Source organism: Capra hircus, chromosome 17, assembly GCF_001704415.2.
Source record: "Capra hircus breed San Clemente chromosome 17, ASM170441v1, whole genome shotgun sequence".
NCBI lineage: Eukaryota > Metazoa > Chordata > Mammalia > Artiodactyla > Bovidae > Capra > Capra hircus.
In genome coordinates this window covers 9,345,265-9,363,639 of record NC_030824.1, presented here as the reverse complement: position 1 = coordinate 9,363,639, position 18,375 = coordinate 9,345,265, and the positions used below count along the sequence as shown (strand labels likewise).

General features: G+C 44.5%; 1 protein-coding gene across 3 annotated transcripts in view; it reads right to left on the bottom strand.

Annotated features, from left to right (window-relative positions):
• PTPN11 (protein tyrosine phosphatase, non-receptor type 11) overlaps positions 1-18,375 on the bottom strand; it is a 67,788-nt gene that overhangs the window by 4,983 nt on the left and 44,430 nt on the right. For 2 of the 3 annotated variants that reach the window (XM_018061155.1, XM_018061156.1), the window contains exons 8-15: positions 16,408-16,487; positions 16,125-16,283; positions 10,699-10,830; positions 7,647-7,813; positions 6,671-6,738; positions 6,048-6,199; positions 2,011-2,123; positions 21-123 (exon numbers count right to left, since the gene is read on the bottom strand). In XM_018061155.1, coding sequence (XP_017916644.1) covers positions 54-123; positions 2,011-2,123; positions 6,048-6,199; positions 6,671-6,738; positions 7,647-7,813; positions 10,699-10,830; positions 16,125-16,283; positions 16,408-16,487 — 941 coding nt within the window. In that variant the 3' untranslated portion in view covers positions 21-53. The remainder of the gene's footprint in view (positions 1-20; positions 124-2,010; positions 2,124-6,047; positions 6,200-6,670; positions 6,739-7,646; positions 7,814-10,698; positions 10,831-16,124; positions 16,284-16,407; positions 16,488-18,375) is intronic. The other variant, XM_018061157.1, reaches the window with a different exon arrangement.

Sequence of the window (18,375 nt, the reverse complement as noted above, 5' to 3'; positions counted from 1 at the left end):
GACCACTTGCACTGAAATACCTGTTTCTGTGCTTGACGTCTTGGTGGGTCTTCTCATCTGAAGCTTTTCTGCTGCTGCATCAGGCCCACGTTTTCATAGACTCTAGCATTGTCTTCTCTCATTCTGAAAAGAAGAGAAAGAAGAAGACACTAACAAAAACACAGACATACTGCTTAACCTTATGTGATAGTAATAACCCATCTACTTCATTCTCTGCGACTGAGTATGGCACAGATATAGCTGTTGTCCCCAGGAGCTGACATTCTAGGAGGGGATTTGAGACAGAAACACATATCAAAATCACTGTCAAGAGCCTTGAGTCCCTGTGCTCTCAAGGGTTTGGCACACGGAGAGTTGTTTCCCAGGAGGTTGGAGTAAGGGAGGCCTGTATAACAAGGTCCTGGGTTAGACCGTGAAGGAAGCTGGGGAGCGTGCACAGAGAAAAAAATGGTATTCACTGCGAGGAGAGGGATCTGATGGCCAGAGCTCTATGAAGGCAAAATGTACGAATGGTCAGGCAGTGACTCTAGATCCATTCAGTCCCTATCCAGTCACGTGAAAGCGAACGTGAAGCTGATTGGTGGTTTAGGCCCCTGGTGACCAGAAGAGTCCAGGAAGACGAGGAAATCAGCAGCAGCAGGCTGGCCGGAGAGGAACAAGCTGAAACAAGCAGCAGGGGCTGGGGTCTCCTGGGTCTGCACCTTATGAGGGGGATGATGGCAAAGGCAGAGAACCTGTCGCTCACAAGGAGGCCACTGGTAACAGGGGAGTCATCAGAGCTAATTCTGTTGAGCCAACACGTGGGGAAAGCTTCCTGGCAAGAAATCGGGGCCCTGACGTGCTGGTTCCACTGCAGATCACAATTCAAAGTATCAACTTTGCCCATTGGCCTACTGGGAAAGAACAAAGCAGCCAGAAGGAAGAGGGAGCTTGGCGAAAAGCGTACTTTTGCTGCATCATTTCATCTCAATGCTAAATAGAAAGCAAATGTAAATACGAACCTCATGTATGTTATCCAAAACGTTTATACAGAGTATTAAAGCCAGCAGGGGTTTAAAAATCCACATCAGAAGCAAACAGACATAAGACTCGCAGGGGAAAATAAAAAGTAAATGTTATACCAGAGAGTGACTTCAGGATATACAGAAAAATCATAACTTATAATTACTATTACATCATTGATTTAACAAATATTTTCCTATCACATGTTTTAGTTTTAAAAAGGAGTTGGCAAAGTTTTTCTGTACAGAACCAGACCGAAAATTATGTAGTCTCTGTGGGCCATATGCGGTCTCTGTCATGTATTATTCTTTGTGCGTGTGGTTTTTTTTAATAACCCTTTAAAAGCCATCCATGAGCTGTACAAAAACAAGCTGTGGCCCAGATTTGGCCTGGGTGCTACAGTTCGTTAACCCCTGGTTTAAATAACCGCGGTGGATTTCTGCTGACTATGGAAAATTAGACCACGGCTGTGTGCACCACTGTGTACTTAGTTGCTCAGTCAAGTCCAGCTCTTTGTGACCCGACGGACTATAGCCTGCCAGGCTCCTCTGTCCATGGGATTCTTCAGGCAAGAATACTGGAGTCAGCTCCCATTCCCTTCACCACAGGATCTTCTCGACCCAGGGATCAAACCTGGGTCTCCTGCACTGTAGCACTGAGCCACCGGGGACCATTAGACCATTATTTTATGTAGCAAAGAATCCTGACTCATCAAAAGGGGTGTTACCTACCTCTGCAACAATCCCCCACCCCACTGAAATAAAAATAAAATTCTTCTTGGAGAAACAGCACTTGATATATTTATAATCCCCTAGGTTCCTACCCAGTGTAGCAAGCAGCCTTTAGTTTAGGTGAATTACAGTTTAGCTTAGCTAGCCACACTCACAAACTAGTCAGGCAACAATAATGTGCACCAAGGGAAAGCATGTGCTGCAAACATGCGTCATTTTTTAAGCTTTTCTAAAGGACTATGTTCAGGTAAGAAGAATTTCCTTCATTTCTACTTACTCTGCACAGGACGGTGTTGGGGTACAAGGCGGCAGGGGACTCTGATCCCCACTTGCCTGGTCCGTCAGGGAATACTTAATATTTGTGTATTCGTGTCCTTTCCTCTTGCTTTTCTGAAAAGCAAAGGTTGCATACATGAAGTCCTATGACTTTTCTGAAGGAATGAAGAAGTTAAAAAGGGAAGTAAAAAGGAGAGAGAAAGACAGAGCTGGACATATAGATAAGTTGAACCCTGAATACTGGTATGCTGGCCAAATGCCAGGGAATTCACCTCCTCCATGTAAATTCATCCTATGGGTGAAAGGGACTTTTGAACCATACAACTCAAAAGCAGAGAGAATCATGCATTAGCAACTTACCGTATTAAATGAAATGTACCTGCTTCTGGGCTAAGAGAGAATTCACACTTTCTTTGCCACATTAGCATCTAATCATTTCATAGTTCACTTGCAACACATTTAATGATTTTCAAGTAAACGGGTGGGAAAAGAGTTCCAGAAATAAATGCACTCCAAGTAGAAATGGCCCACGGGTACAAAAGATGTCAGCATCTTATCAGGATCATACATTTTATCACATCATCCCCATCCCACCCTTACACCAGAAAAACCCTAGCACATTTAATACTTTATTTTCAGCCTAATGATAAACTCTGGAGGGAAAAAGGCAAATAAAATCAGTAGAATGCAATCTCATCTCAGATACAGAATGAACTGCATTCGGTAGGACTCCTGGTTAGATGATTTATCACTCTTTCCTCCTAAATTCACCAATTCCAAAAATCTAATCCATAAAGTTCTCATCATTATACAATGCTGCTTTCATTTCAGGATTATTCAAGACACAGCAAATATTACAAAGGGTATCCATATCAAATATTGACATACAGCAGTGACTTTCGTTCACTGCTGGTAGGAGGGTAAACTATGCCATCACTTTGATGCACAATTCGTCAGAATGGATAGTGCTAACACTAGTTAGTATCTGGTAATGATGAAAAGGCACGTATGTACTACAACTTTAAACATTTTCTTCTTCAGAGGCTCAGGCACACAAGCCTAGAAGAGCTGATAAGGATGTCCAGTGACGTGCTATTTCCAACAACATTCACCAAGAGAACAAATGAATGTGATGTATTCATATCACAAAAGGAAATGTACGTATGTATACGTGCACACCAAAACAGATTTCATACACGTTAGGTACAAAAATACAAACTGCAAAATAATGAAACAGTACAATAGTATGATACCACCTTACTGAACATTCTATGGAGAAGGCAATGGCAACCCACTCCAGTACTCTTGCCTGGAAGATCCCATGGATGGAGGAGCCTGGTAGGCTGCAGTCCATGGGGTTGTGAAGTCGGACACGACTGAGCGACTTCACTTTCACTTTTCACTTTCATGCACTGGAGAAGGAAATGGCAACCCACTCCAGTGTTCTTGCCTGGAGAATCCCAGGGACGGGGGAGCCTGGTGGGCTGCCGTCTATGGGGTCGCACAGAGTCGGACACGACTGAAGCGACTTACCAGCAGCAGAACATTCTAAGGGAATTCCATTACGCTGTTTCTGCGTATTTTTTAAAAATGTCTTTTTAATACTGTAAATGGAAGTTAACAAAAGAAATCAACTTCCAAGTAAAGAGCAGAGTGTGAGATCGGTATATAAAGACTGGAAAATTTTCTCAGTCTTGCTCATTTGCATTTCCCCTAGATTCCCACCTCTGTTTTGCATTTCCTCCTTCCAATGCTGCCTTGGTGTCTCTTCTTCCCTTACCCTGCTCTCCACCTCTGACTGTCATTTTCTTTTTTTCCATTTATTCCTCTGTAGCACAGTCTTTTACTCCCAAAGGTCCTTAATGCTTCATATTAATAATTTTGGAAATACCTGGATTTCAGCATAATTAATTATGCTGAATGAGTTTTGTTCGTTTGCTTAATCTAAAAATCAGATGGGTGTAATATTTTTAAGTCTGCCACTGAAACCTACTAAATTAAAGTACTTACTCTAGTCCCAAATCAAGTAGCAAGTTCCTACATTGAATCAAACAGTATACTGAAAGCAACAACATACCACAAAATCTACTTTATTTCTTTTTATTAGTGGATTTTTTTTTAATTTATTTTTTGCCCCACTCTGGCATGCGGGATCTTAGTTCCCTGACCAGGAAATCAAGGCTGTAACCCTTGTGTTGGGAGCATGGAGTCTTAACAACTGGGATCACCAGGGAAGTCCCCACAAAATCTAATTTTAAAAAACAAATTCAATCTAAGCCTACATATTTTTCTTTTAAATCCAAAGGTTCATATACCAAATAGCTAATGCGCTGACACATAATGGCATCGACAAGTATTGGCTGAGTGGACAAATACACACACTCATTCGGTACTCTTGGGATGGGATTCCTGGGGACATCCAATTTCTATAGTCTACATTCTGTAATATTTAAGTGATTCTACCTCCCCTACCTCTCATCCCCAACAAAAGGGCAGCAATAAAGGTATTTTGGTTTTAACTAGTTCCTAAATCCAAATTACAACTTCAGATTTAGGGTCAGAGGGACCATATACGGTAAGTAATAGGAAGACGTGAAGTGCCAGATAAGCTGGGAGGTAAAGTCCCTAAATTCTCCAAAACCAGAAGAAAAACCAAAGCTTCTGAATGAAAGAGAGAGCTTTTCCCCCAGCTGTTCTGAACAAGATGACCTTATGGTCTTCAAAATATTTCCAAGTAATTTCCCATCTGTACCAGTGGTACTGCATTCTACTTATTAGAAGTCCTTCTTTTGAGGCAACTTCATGCTTTAAGTAAGCACTCCTGGCCCAAATCAGGAGCGTGATTTGGGAAGGTGAATATGAAATAGCCTACAGTAACCATCTAAAGGCTTCCTGGTGGCTCAGACAGTAAAGAATCTGCTTGCAATGCATAAGACCTGGGTTCGATCCTTAGGTCGGGAAGATCCCCTGGAGAAGAGATGGCTACCCGCTCCAGTGTTCTTCCCTGAGGATTCCATGGGCGGAGGAGCCTGGTGAGCTACAGTCCATGGTGTTGCAAACAGGCAGACGTGACTGAGAGATTAACACTTCTAAGTTCTATTCTAAGTTCATAGCACTTACATTAAGACAACAATCTAAAGCGGTAAAGTTCAAAACCAGAGCAGAGCTTGTTAATCATTTGACCATGCCTTTCTATATCCACACTGTTTCTGAAGACGTTTTTGTACAAGGAAACAACCTAGTGAGTATTTGTGCATGGACTGAGAACCTGCTGAACTAACTAACTCGGGCTAACCACGCTTTGATAACGTGGCCACTGCGCTGCTAGGCTAGAAGCCTTTCAGTAAGGTTGTAGGACCCCTTTTTGAGAAGCTGAATTTTCCAGAAGGTGATAAACAGGGTAAAGAAGGCAAATACCACTGTTTAGACATCACATCTATCCAGTGAGCAGCACGGTGATGGGGCTGGGGTTGGGGGTGGGCAGTGAGCTAAGGACAGCTCCCAAAAGAGCAGTCTCCTCAGTCCTCAGGAACTCAGTTTTGTGTGTTATAAAGAGCTTCCAATGGAAAGGCTCCAGTGCCACACTGTTTATTATGTATGGCTTATTAAAAATGGAAATGTTTCTGTTTCCAACTTGACCACACTGGTGGTTCCAACCCTCATGTGCTATAAAGAGTAAGGCATTCATTTAAGAGATGGAATCAGGATGAATAAGGCCTGGATCAAAACTGGAACAGGCTGGAAACTTTGAGGCTTGGAGTTCTAAGCCTACCAGGTGAACCTGGGGAAATCCCAAACCCATCTGTCAGGCTTGTTGCCCCTCCCTGAGCTACTCCATAGTGAAAAATCAGAGTTGTGCGGTAGGGAATAATTCGTTTCCAGAGAGGTCCTTCCTGGTTGGGAACTTGTTTATCCTTTTCAGATAAAGACAGTTATCTAGCAAAGCCTGTATTCTCTCTCAGAAGGAGAGCATATCCAAGCCAAGCTGCCCAGAAAAAAGCACCAAAAATCTACATGTCAGCCGTGTAGGCTTGGTACCTGCTCTTCTTCAATCCTGCGCTGTAGTGTTTCAATATAATGCTGGACAGCCATATAGATGAATCGGTACTGTGCTTCTGTCTGGACCATCCCTGACCTCTGTGACCGCACCATCTGAATGGTTTTGGGAACGTCGATGTCACAGTCGACACCTACAAAGCAAAGCACCGTGGAGCATCAGGAGAAACTGCAGAGACAAGGTGAAGCGGTTTAAAACACAACTTTGAGCAGAGATAAAGCAAATTTACACGTTCGGGTTTTAACCGAACCTGTTCCAAGGGCTACGGCATTGGCCTTCTGACCAACAACAACGATCCTAGAAGATTATAGGGTCAGGGGTCGGCGGTGAGGAGACCCGCAGGTTACAACACCACCCTGTACCATCAGCAAAGAGCGAGCAGATGGACGGAGACCACCACTCTCCTAGGCTGTGTTTTATGCCAAAAGCTCAAACAGCATCACTTCTGTTCTTGGGCAAACATATTGAAAGTTGAAGTCTCTGGCCTAGATTTTTGTGAAAATACTTTAACGTTCAATTTTCTTCTGCAGGCTATTTTCACTAGCACTTTCCTTGCATAAACTGAAAACAGGAATCATAGCTTCTTGCCCTCCAAATGACCTACCTTTCTCTCTGATGATGTCAATAAGAATATCAATCACAATGAACGTCCCTGTCCGGCCAATTCCAGCACTGTGGGCAGAAGGACGAAGAGCGAGGACAATGGAGTCATTCATGAGGGTTTTATACTCAAAACCAAGCTATTAATATTAACAGAAACAATGTCTGCTCTTGGGAGTATTTATAAGATTGTCTATTTATATTTGCAAACATATTAGCAAAGAGCCCAGGGCTTTGGACTCAGTCCATCCTGCACTTGGAGCCCAGCTTCTCCAGCACGGTGTGCCTGAGGCAAATCCCTTAACCTCTCTGACCCTCTGTTTCATCATCTGTGAAATGGGCTATTGTGAGTATCAAATATCAGTAATGGGTGAAAAACAACTGATGCAGATGCTGGTATGGAGCAAGGGCTCAATAAAAGGGAGCTTTTATAGAACTGAATAAATAATGTTTCACACGCATCTACTTGCCCAACATATACCAACTTTCCCCAGTATAATCATGAAGCCTAAACTTGGGAACTGGCACCTACAAACTCTGGTGCAGAGGCCATGGGCCTGGCTTCTAGAAGCCTGAACGGGGAGCGGTCCAAATATTCTGAAACAAACAGGTATGTTGTCAGGGGGAAAAAAATACACCATATTTCCATGGAAAACAAGAAAAGGATCACAATCAAAGAGATGAATCCTAAAATAATTGCATGAACAGAGAAAACCAATCAAACATTACCAGACTAAAGGTGCCTTAAGAATAAGGACTGTGTTCACCACCCCTGCCCCACCACCCCAGTACCTGGTGGTCCCACAGGATCTAGAAGAAATATACTTTGGGGTCAAAGTGTCCCTTAATGCCACAAACAGGCATTAAATTTTTCCCACAGTTAAAGAGCTGTGGCTTGGGCTGGGCAAGTACAAACAAGCACCCTGGGCGTCGAGAGATGATGGGACAGGTGACATCCTAGAGGTGGAGGGGCCAGTCACCTGCAGTGAACCACCACGGGCCCCGCATCCACAATGCTCTCCTGCTTGTGGTGAACCTCCTCCAGAAAGTCCAGCACGCCCCCTGGGTCACTGGGCACACCGTGGTCAGGCCAGGTCCGAAAGTGGTATTGCCAGACCGTTCTCTCCGTATTCCCCTGGAGTAAAGCCAAGAAAAACCAGAAAAGAATTAAATAAATCAAGGGGTTGAGACATCGTCCAGGTCCTATCTTTCCCAGATCCTCCGTGAGCCAGGAGGACCAGGCCAGCACCGCCTCCCGACACTCCATTCACAGGTCCCCCCGACAAGTTCCCCAGATCTCTCCTCCTCCTGGGTCTGGCTGAGCAATCCTGGAGGATGGAACCCGTTGCCTCTGTCCAAAGAAACAAGATGTCTCTTACAGCAGTTTGTTCTTGAGGAAACGACAGCCAGCATTCGTGCCTGCCCCGTCAGCCAGCAGCAGATGAGGTCCCTGTTCCCCCTCCTCCGAGCACAGCTGCACGTGGGAGACAGCGGAGCCCTCTGGGACTCGGGGGCTCTCCTCCCACCACCTGAGAAAGGGGAATTCCCTCCAGACATCTGCTCGTCTCTGTCTTTTTGTACCTGACCCGCCTCTCCTGCAACATGCACTTTTATTATAATTATTTCAACTTCCATTTTGGTGCAGAGAAGGTAAGACAGGCTTTGCAATCAGGTGGGTGGATTCAGGCCCCAACCCCAGCATTCACGCTCACTGTGGTCCTTGGACATCTCTAAGCCTCAAACCCCTCATGTGTGGATGGGCATAAGACTCTCTACCACAATTATCACTGTGAGGACTAAACAAGACCAGTTAAACAGAGAGCCACTGAGAAGCAGACAGGAAGAGACTCAGCACGCTGGTGCTCTTCTGAGGACTGACATTAATTAAGGTCAACAAGGGTACCGAGACTACAAAAAACTAAAAGGCATCGTATTCTGGGTTCACCCAATTAGGTCACTATTTGTCACTGTGTCTTCTTCCTACATTATCTGGAGACTACATAAGCTAAGTAACATTTTTAAAGGGGATTTTGAAAAAAAGAAAGAGAATAACCAGACCAGTATCCACCACCTGTGACCTTCAGAACATCCAAGGAATCTGAACCGCAGTCAAGATCTTTTCGGGAATTATGTGCATTTAGTTTGCTGAGTCATGAAAAAGGATTTTTCTGGAGGTTACCAGTGAGCTAAAACTCAGGGGGTTCCCAGGGTCACAGAAAGGACAGGGAATGAGAGAGACCCAGCTGCCCTGAGCATCCTTGTTCCTCCTCCTATATAAATGGCCACTGAGGTCTTGGTCCCACTCCTCCTTCCCAGGCGATTAGGAGGCTTAAATGAGATCATCTGATAGCACTTTAAAAAAAATGGAGCATGCTATACAAAAAGCAGATAACCCATGACCAGTAATACTGGAGAAATGATCGGCCTCGTGTCAGCACCTGCACCCACAAGTGCAAAACACAAACCCAAACACCAACATTCCCTGTACCTGGTACTCCCAAATCTCTGCTAACAAGAAGATGGATGGTTTATCAAAAAAAAAAAAAAAAAAACCTGAAGAAAAATCCACCTGCTACTGAGAAACATCTGATAACGAGAAGACGGGTAGTTTACCACTACAGCTGAAGAAAAATCTATCTGAAATCTTTGTCTGATGTCCTCTAAATCTCTAATTTCTGCTTGACAGAGACATTTTTCCAGCTTCCCCACACAGTCTCGCAATCGACTGAACCTCCACCCTCTCCCTGCCAGCAACAGAACGGCACATCAGAAGTTCCGACATCTCACCCTGGACCACAGCCGCTGAGGCTCCCGGCTCACTCGGGTCCCCAGACCACCTCATGAAACTCACCAGAGGACAGTCCCTCCTCTGCCCCCGCCTGCCTCCTCCCGCCCCGGCTGCCCAGCTATGACTCCGTGCACTCTCTCCATCACGGATCTGCACTCCCCCAACCCTCTCTCCACCCGCTGCTGAGGAACCCCAGCACCTTAGGTGGGTGTGACAGCGGGTGTCTGCTCGATGGCATAGGGACTTGTACCATGGCTTCTCGTGGCTACATGACTGCAATTCCTTGAGGACAAAGGCTGTTTTGTTCACCTCTGTGTCCCAAGAGGCCCCTGAATAAGTAAGCCTGTCTCACCGTGAAATCATGATGAATCCAAATCACGCTGGATGCAAAGTTAGTCACCCCAGATGTACACATATTGGTGACTCCCTTTGCTGTCCACCTGAAACTATCACAACATTGCTGATCGTCTATACTTCAATATAACATAAAAAGTTAAAACAAACAAACAAACATAGTCATCCCAGGGACAAACCTGAACTACGTACAATTAGAAGCTGATACATGGAACATGAGCACTAAAATAGGCCTCAGGGCCTTTGCACTTGCTGCTCCTTTTGCTTGGAACTCCCCTCTCCCGAGCCTCAGATGCTGCTCCACCTTCAGGTCTCAGCTTGCCTGGCACCCCCCGAAAGAGGTCCTCCCTGCTTACTCCATTTTATTCTCTAACACACCACACTGTGGCGTTCAGAGCCCCAGCACAACTAGAAAGCTTGGTTGGTTATTTACTCCTTAGCCTCCCACCTCCCTAGGCTCTGTGGGGAAAGGGACCGTGCAGATCTGGTTTGCCATGTACCAGTCCAGTACCTTGCAGCTTCCCAAGTGGCTCAGACGGTAAAGAATCTACCTGCAACGCAGGAGACCTAGGTTCGATCCCTGGGTCAGGAAACTCTCCTGGAGAAGGGAATGGCAACCCACCCCAGTATTCTTGCCTGGTGAATTCCAAGGGCGGAGGAGCCTGGCGGGCTACAGTCACAAAGAGTCAGACACAACTGAGTGACTAACACAATCACAACAAAACAAGTACCTCGGTGGTACCTGGCACACAGAGGGTGTCCACAACTGGATGTTATTCAGTGAGTGAACAAATGCCTGAAGGTATGCAGACAGGAGTGACCGCACGACCCTGGATTAGCACACCCCCTGTGCAGTTACCAGAGTGTCTAAAGTACGACAGTATACTTACTTGTCCAACCTTCGAGAGTTTAAGTTCTCTTAAGGTATAGTCGTGAGCGGCACTTTCCTTGACGTTCCTAACGCGCATGACTCCGTATTCTTTTAGTGCATACTCGTCAGGCCAGTATTTGACACATTTACTCTGGAAGGAGTCCAAGAAAAGAGTTAATCTCTGTGAACTCTGACATGAAAGACTCAACCAGCAGAAGAGCAACATTCAAGTGTTGACTACTAACATGGAAAAGGGCCTGCCTGGTGTCTGTTGGATTTTCAAAGCAAAGGAAAGAAGAGTTCAAACTAAAGAAGCAGATGCAGGGAGAACCAGGGAGAAGTGGGAAGAGAAAGCCAGTGTAGCAGAGTGGTTCATCTAAGTCACGGGTCTGAGGAGAGTCGGTGCTTGTTTATTTGTCTCTAAAGAACCAAGGAGGGATTTCCCTGACGATCCAGTGGCTAAGACTCCGTGCTCCCAATGCAGGGGACCCGGGTTCGATCCCTGGTCAGGGAACTGGATCCCACATGCCACAACTAACCGTTTGCATGCCTCAACCAAAGATCCTGCATACCGCAACCAAGACCCAGCAGAACCAAATCAATAAATATATTTTTTAAGAAAGGACTTGAACTTATCTTTTTAAAAAAGAACTAAAGGGCAGAGAACAGGGGAGCACGGGGTGTGCAGGGTGCTATCTAGCAACCGCTGAGCACTGAATTTCAGAGATCTGCCAGTCACTCTGCAGGGAAGACAGGCAGGGGCTCTGGAGGTGGACGGGCTACCCAATGAGCCAGACTGTCTGGTTCATTTCCGCGCCCGTGTAGGAGGCCTCCGCGCCTTATCTAACCCGAGTGTGAACAACTCCAGCACAGAAAGGCAGCTGATGGAGTTTTGAACCAGCTGCTTTTTCTATATCCAGATCCACTTGATACCTGCTGCACACGTCACCCTCGCTTAACCGGGCGCCTGGGAACGCCGAGCCTGTAATAGCTGCTGGCTTCGGGTTGGAAAATATGGCACTAGGGGAATCAGTCTTGCTGCCAAAGAGGAAGATACTTTGTTCAATGAGACATGAGTCTGCAGAGATCTGGTGACGCGTCCTGGGCAGAGAATGTTTTTGTGTCTTGCTTTTTTCCCCAGGAGCAGTCACCCACACCACTCACTTTCCACAGCCCCCAAGACACAACTACCAGCAAATCTACCTGGTACATTAGGAAGATACAGCAATTCACTGTTAAAAAAACAAGAAATCAGAAAACAGCTGCAGACACCACCCCCCCAGTCAATAATTAATCGAAAGGAAACAAAATACAGTAGGAGAAAAGATCAACAGAAGAATTACTGGATAGCACTACTGTTTTTCTTGACATGCTTTCTGCGGCCTTTTATTTATTATTCTGAATTTGGCTTTCCCTCCAGTATTTTGTAGATCCAAATACCTCTTTGACAGATTTGATACAATTTTTATTATCCCCAAATGAACACTTTGACTATTAAATGTATGCAATGCTCTCACTGGTCAGTCAGTTCTGAGGGTTGCTGGTCACCCAAAAGAACACAAATCACAACTCCTAACACTGTAGCCAACTCTACGCATCTGCGAATGACTGCGCCCTCCTCCCAGTTTCCCAAACTCTGATGTAAACCTTGGCAAACAAATTCTAAAACGTGAGCACCGATACTTTAGCTTTTTAATTAAAAGCCCAGGAATCCAGAGGCCGGTTTTTCTTCTATGCACTGGTTGCAGGGGGCGGATACCAAGGCAAACACAAGTTATTGGAAAGACCTGTGGGGAGACCGAGAGCACATCACGCCCTCCACTCCAGCTGCAGAGTGAAGAGGGAGAATGGGAACATAGGCGCAGGACAGGAGAAGGAGGTAAGGAGCGGGGCAGGGTGACTGGTCCCAACGTCTGTCTGTTCCAGGAGCTTCTGGCAGCCCTTCTGACAGGGGCCAATCCTGATCCCTCTGAAGTAACCCGAGAACCCTCTCTTCCCAGCCCCCAAGTCGGCCTCCTACAACTGCACCAGAGAATGAGAATGGGCGGCCTCCTATACCTGCAACCAGGCAACCGGCAGGGTTCAGTTTTCCTTTCTACACTCAGAGCAGGTGATCCTCCCCTGAAGCAGAAATTATAAAAATGTTTTAACCTGTCCATTAATTCAAGAACATCTAACGCTACTGTGGGCAGCTGCTGGAGGAAGCCTTTGTTTCACCATGACCAGACCTGGCCCCAAAGGTATTCAGACGTGTTAACAACTAGCAGTACAACAACGAAAACCTTAATAAGGGAACTCGTTGGTGGTCCAGTGGTTAGACTCCACGCTTTCACTGAGGAGAGCCGGGTTTTGATCCCTGCCCAGGAAACTAGGTATACAACACTAGACCATGCAGTGCAGAAAACGACACCAGATTTCCTCCACTCCCCTTTTTCCAGACGATCAGTTAGAATAAGCTTAGCATGTTTATTCAGTTCTTAACATGATCATAACATGACAGAACATAACATAACATGATAGAACCAAGGTCTGATGCTGTAAAGAGTAATACTGCATAGGAACCTGGAATGTCAGGTCCATGAATCAAGGCAAATTGGAAGTGGTCAAACAAGAGATGGCAAGAGTGAACGTCGACATTCTAGGAGTCAGCGAACTAAAATGGACCGGAATGGGTGAATTTAACTCAGATGACCATTATATCTACTACTGTGGGCAGGAATCCTTTAGAAGAAATGGAGTAGCCATCATGGTCAACGAAAGAGCCTGAAATGCAGTACTTGGATGCAATCTCAAAAATGACAGAATGATCTCTGTTCGTTTCCAAGGCAAACCATTCAATATCACAGTTATCCAAGTCTATGCCCCAACCAGTAACGCTGAAGAAGCTGAAGTTGAATGGTTGTATGAAGACCTACAAGACCTTCTAGAACTAACACCCAAAAAAGATGTCCTTTTCATTATAAGGGACTGGAATGCAAAGTAGGAAGTCAAGAAACACCTGGGGTAACAGGCAAATTTGGCCTTGGAATGCGGAATGAAGCAGGGCAAAGGCTAATAGAGTTTTGCCAAGAAAATGCACTGGTCATAGCAAACACCCTCTTCCAACAACACAAGAGAAGACTCTACACATGGACATCACCAGATGGTCAACACAGAAATCGGACTGATTATATTCTTTGCAGCCAAAGATGGAGAAGCTCTATACAGTCAACAAAAACAAGACTGGGAGCTGACTGTGGCTCAGATCATAAACTCCTTATTGTCAAATTCAGACTGAAATTGAAGAAAGTAGGGAAAACCACTAGACCATTCAGGTATGACCTAAATAAAATCCCTTATGATTATACAGTGGAAGTGAGAAATAGATTTAAGGGCCTAGATCTGACAGATAGAGTACCTGATGAACTATGGACAGAAGTTCGTAACAATGTACAGGAGACAAGGATCAAGACCATCCCCATGGAAAAGAAATGCAAAAAAGCAAAATGGCCGTCTGGGGAGGCCTTACAAATAGCTGTGAAAAGAAGAGAAGTGAAAAGCAAAGGAGAAAAGGAAAGATATAAGCATCTGAATGCAGAGTTCCAAAGAATAGCAAGAAGAGAAAAGAAAGCCTTCCTCAGTGATCAATGCAAACAAATAGAGGAAAACAACAGAATGGGAAGGACTAGAGATCTCTTCAAGAAAATGAGAGATACCAAGGGAACATTTCATGCAAAGATGGGCTCGATAAAGGACAGAAATGGTATGGACCTAACAGAAGCAAAAGATATTAGGAAGAGGTGGCAAGAATACATGGAAGAACTGTACAAAACAGATCTTCATGACCCAGATAATCACAATGGTGTGATCACTCACCTAGAGCCAGACATCCTGGAATGTGAAGTCAAGTGGGCCTTAGAGACCATCACTACAAACAAAGCTGGTGGAGGTGATGGAATTCCAGTTGAGCTATTTCAAATCCTGAAAGATGATGCTGTGAAAGTGCTGCACTCAATATGCTAGCAAATTTGGAAAACTCAGCAGTGGCCACAGGACTGGTAAAGGTCAGTTTTCATTCCAATCCCAAAGAAAGGCAATGCCAAAGAATGCTCAAACTACTGCACAATTGCACTCATCTGACACGCTAGTAAAGTAGTGCTCAAAATTCTCCAAGCCAGGCTTCAGCAATATGCAAACCGTGAACTTCCTGATGTTCAAGTAGGTTTTAGAAAAGGCAGAGGAACCAGAAATCAAATTGCCAACATCCGCTGGATCATCAAAAAAGCAAGAGAGTTCCAGAAAAACATCTATTTCTGCTTTATTGACTACGCCAAAGCCTTTGACTGTATGTTTATCACAATAAACTATGGAAAATTCTGAAAGAGATGGGAATACCAGACCACCTGACCTGCCTCTTGAGAAACCTATACGCAGGTCAGGAAGCAACAGTTAGAATTGGACATGGAACAACAGACTGGTTCCAAATAGGAAAAGGAGTACATCAAGGCTGTATATTGTCACCCTGCTTATTTAACTTCTATGCAGAGTACATCATGAGAAACACTGGGCTGGAAGAAGCACAAGCTGGAATCAAGATTGCTGGGAGAAATACCAATAACCTCAGATGTGCAGATGACACCACCCTTATGGCAGAAAGTAAAGAGGAACTAAAAAGCTTCTTGATGAAAGTGAAAGTGGAGAGTGAAAAAGTTGGCTTAAAGCTCAACATTCAGAAAATGAAGATCATGGCATCTGGTCCCATCACTTCATGGGAAATAGATGGGGAAACAGTGGAAACAGTGTCAGACTTTATTTTTTTGGGCTCCAAAATCACTGCAGATGGTGACTGCAGCCATGAAATTAAAAGACACTTACTCCTTGGAAGAAAAGTTATGACCAACCTAGATAGCATATTCAAAAGCGGACACATTACTTTGCCGACTAAGGTCCGTCTAGTCAAGGCTATGGTTTTTCCAGTGGTCATGTATGGATGTGAGAGTTGGACTGTGAAGAAAGCTGAGCACCGAAGAATTGATGCTTTTGAACTGTGGTGTTGGAGAAGACTCTTGAGAGTCCCTGGGACTGCAAGGAGATCCAACCAGTCCATTCTGAAGGAGATCAGCCCTGGGATTTCTTTGGAGGGAATGATGCTGAAGCTGAAGCTCCAGTACTTTGGCCACCTCATGCGAAGAGTTGAGTCACTGGAAAAGACCCTGATGCTGGGAGGGGTTGGGGGCAGAAGGAGAAGGGGACGACAGAGGATGAGATGGCTGGATGGCATCACTGACTCGATGGACACGAGTCTGAGTGAACTCCGGGAGTTGGTGATGGACAGGGAGGCCTGGCATGCTGTGATTCATGGGGTCGCAAAGAGTTGGGACACGACTGAGCGACTGAACTGAACTGAACTGAATGTGATCAACCCGACACGTCCAATACTTCAAGAGACTATAGTACGCAGTATACCTTTCCTCTCTCCACTTCTTTTGTTGTCATGACAATCACTCGGGAGTTCTCTTGAAACACCATCCTCCAGAAGTCATTCACTGTGTTCTGCAAGCAGCCTTGTGTGGCAATGTAACTCTTTTTGGGCTTTGAGTTGTTGCATTTGGTTTCAAATTCAGGCTAGAGATTGAGGAAGAAAACAACTTCAAATGTTCGAAAATTGCTTTCAGGCCATGTGGAAGGATTTAAAATACAAACACTGGCTAGCAATATACAATCAGAAAACACCATGAAAGCAGTTTACCATGATAATGTTCGCATTGATGTAATCCGAAACGGGCTCGTTGGGATCACCATCGTGGAGGACGACCCTGGTGTGATCGACTGGAAGAAGAAGAGACCACGGTCACAGTGGTACTCAGACCCCTTCAGGACAAGTCAAGTCAAATCAGCTCACCCTCAGGGAGTCCCGGCTTTATTCATTTCATGATAAAATGGCATTAAAAACTAAATCCAACGTGAACCTGATAATCTGAATATGATGCCCCCAAATGCTTTCCTTAAGGAGTATAAGGTAGCAATGTTAATTCCCTGGTTTTAATAGTTTATTGTTGATATTATCATCTGGAGAAGCTGGAGAAAACAACGGTACACGGGAACCCTCTATGTATTTTTGCAACTTCTTGTGAGTCTAAAATTATTTCAAAACAAAAGGTTTTTTGCTTTCTTGTTTTTTTTTTTTTTTTAAAGGAAAAGTATAGGTAAATGACGTATGTCTGAGATTTGCTTCACAACAATTCAGGGAAAGAAGAGATGTGTACCAGAATACAGATAAATTGGGACCTCCCTGGTGGTCCAGTGGCTAAGACTCCATGCTCCCAATGCAGGGGGGCCAGGTTCAATTCCTGGTCAGGGAGCTAGATCCCACATGCCACATCTAAGAGGTTGTATGCTGCAACTAAAGATCCCATGTGCTGCAACTAAGACCCGTCGCGCCAAAATAAATAAAAATAAATATTAAAAAAAAAAAGAATAGAAATGAATCAAGATTGGGGACGAGCTGACAATTGGTAGAGCTGGGTGCTAGGCATGAGTGGGTTGTATATACTGTCTACTTTCAAATGTACTTTAAACTTTCTGTAATAAAAAGGGTTTTTAAAAAGTGAAGTAGAATTAAATACAGTCTCCAGACAACAAGATTCTGACAACAGTATCTACTGACCAAATTCTGTATAAAAGTACATTACTGATATAAAAATCTGAGTGTGCTTCCAAGCAACACATTTTACACTGGGAATTAGTAATAAAGTCCCAAGTCTTAACACTGTTCTTTTGTTTCAGATTGCCCATCTTTAAAGAAAATGATGCTAATCAGAAGAAACATCTGCTTGGGATTTTTATGGAAGGAAAGGACAGTAATATTCTTTTTAGTACTGCATACCACTGTTCCCGTCATCTTTCCCTACATGCCCACATCTTACTAATGAGCACCATTCAGACCTCCTGAGCAGAAATGAAAACTTAAGACGTAGAGAGGATAATGCTTCCCCAAGGTCATTAGGACCACGCTGTGGCTCAGAATGATTCCCTGCAAATTCCTTTTTCTCTCCTCGATAGTAGAAGAGCTTCCACTGTCTCCCATCCTCACTTACACACATCTATATGGATGTGATATTCATATACACCATGTATGTGCCTATATGAACACAGAAAGAGGAAGACTATGCTCCACACACACACACGGGATGGGTTTACAACATATAACAAAGTAGCTCTGACCCGAAGAGACATTAGAGCAAGGCTCTCCAATCTGATCATGCTCCCCAATAAACTCTAATAATAAAGTTTTTGGACATTGAAATGTATACATATTGGATGGGTCAAAAAGTTCATTCGGGTTCTTCTGTATGCTCACAATGTGGGAAACCCAAACAAACTTTCTGGCCAATCCAATACAAGTATAGATACAAACAAAGCTTATTAAATACATTATACACACTCTGCTATCAAGCTGCATATCAGATTTAATTTTTTTTTCTTTCTCTTCTTTTTTTTTTTTTTTTTTTTGGATAAAGAATATAAATCAAGAGAAGTTCTAAATGTTTCTTCCTGGCCCACTCTGGAGACGCTGCATTAGAGCCTGGAGCTAAGAGTAGTGACTCTGGTGGTTCCAGTACCGGTTTTCCCACGCAGACCCAAGAGCCAGGGACTGCAGAGCAAGGGCACAATCCTGGGACCCCTGAGGCTGACGGTGAGACCCTGGGAGAGAGCA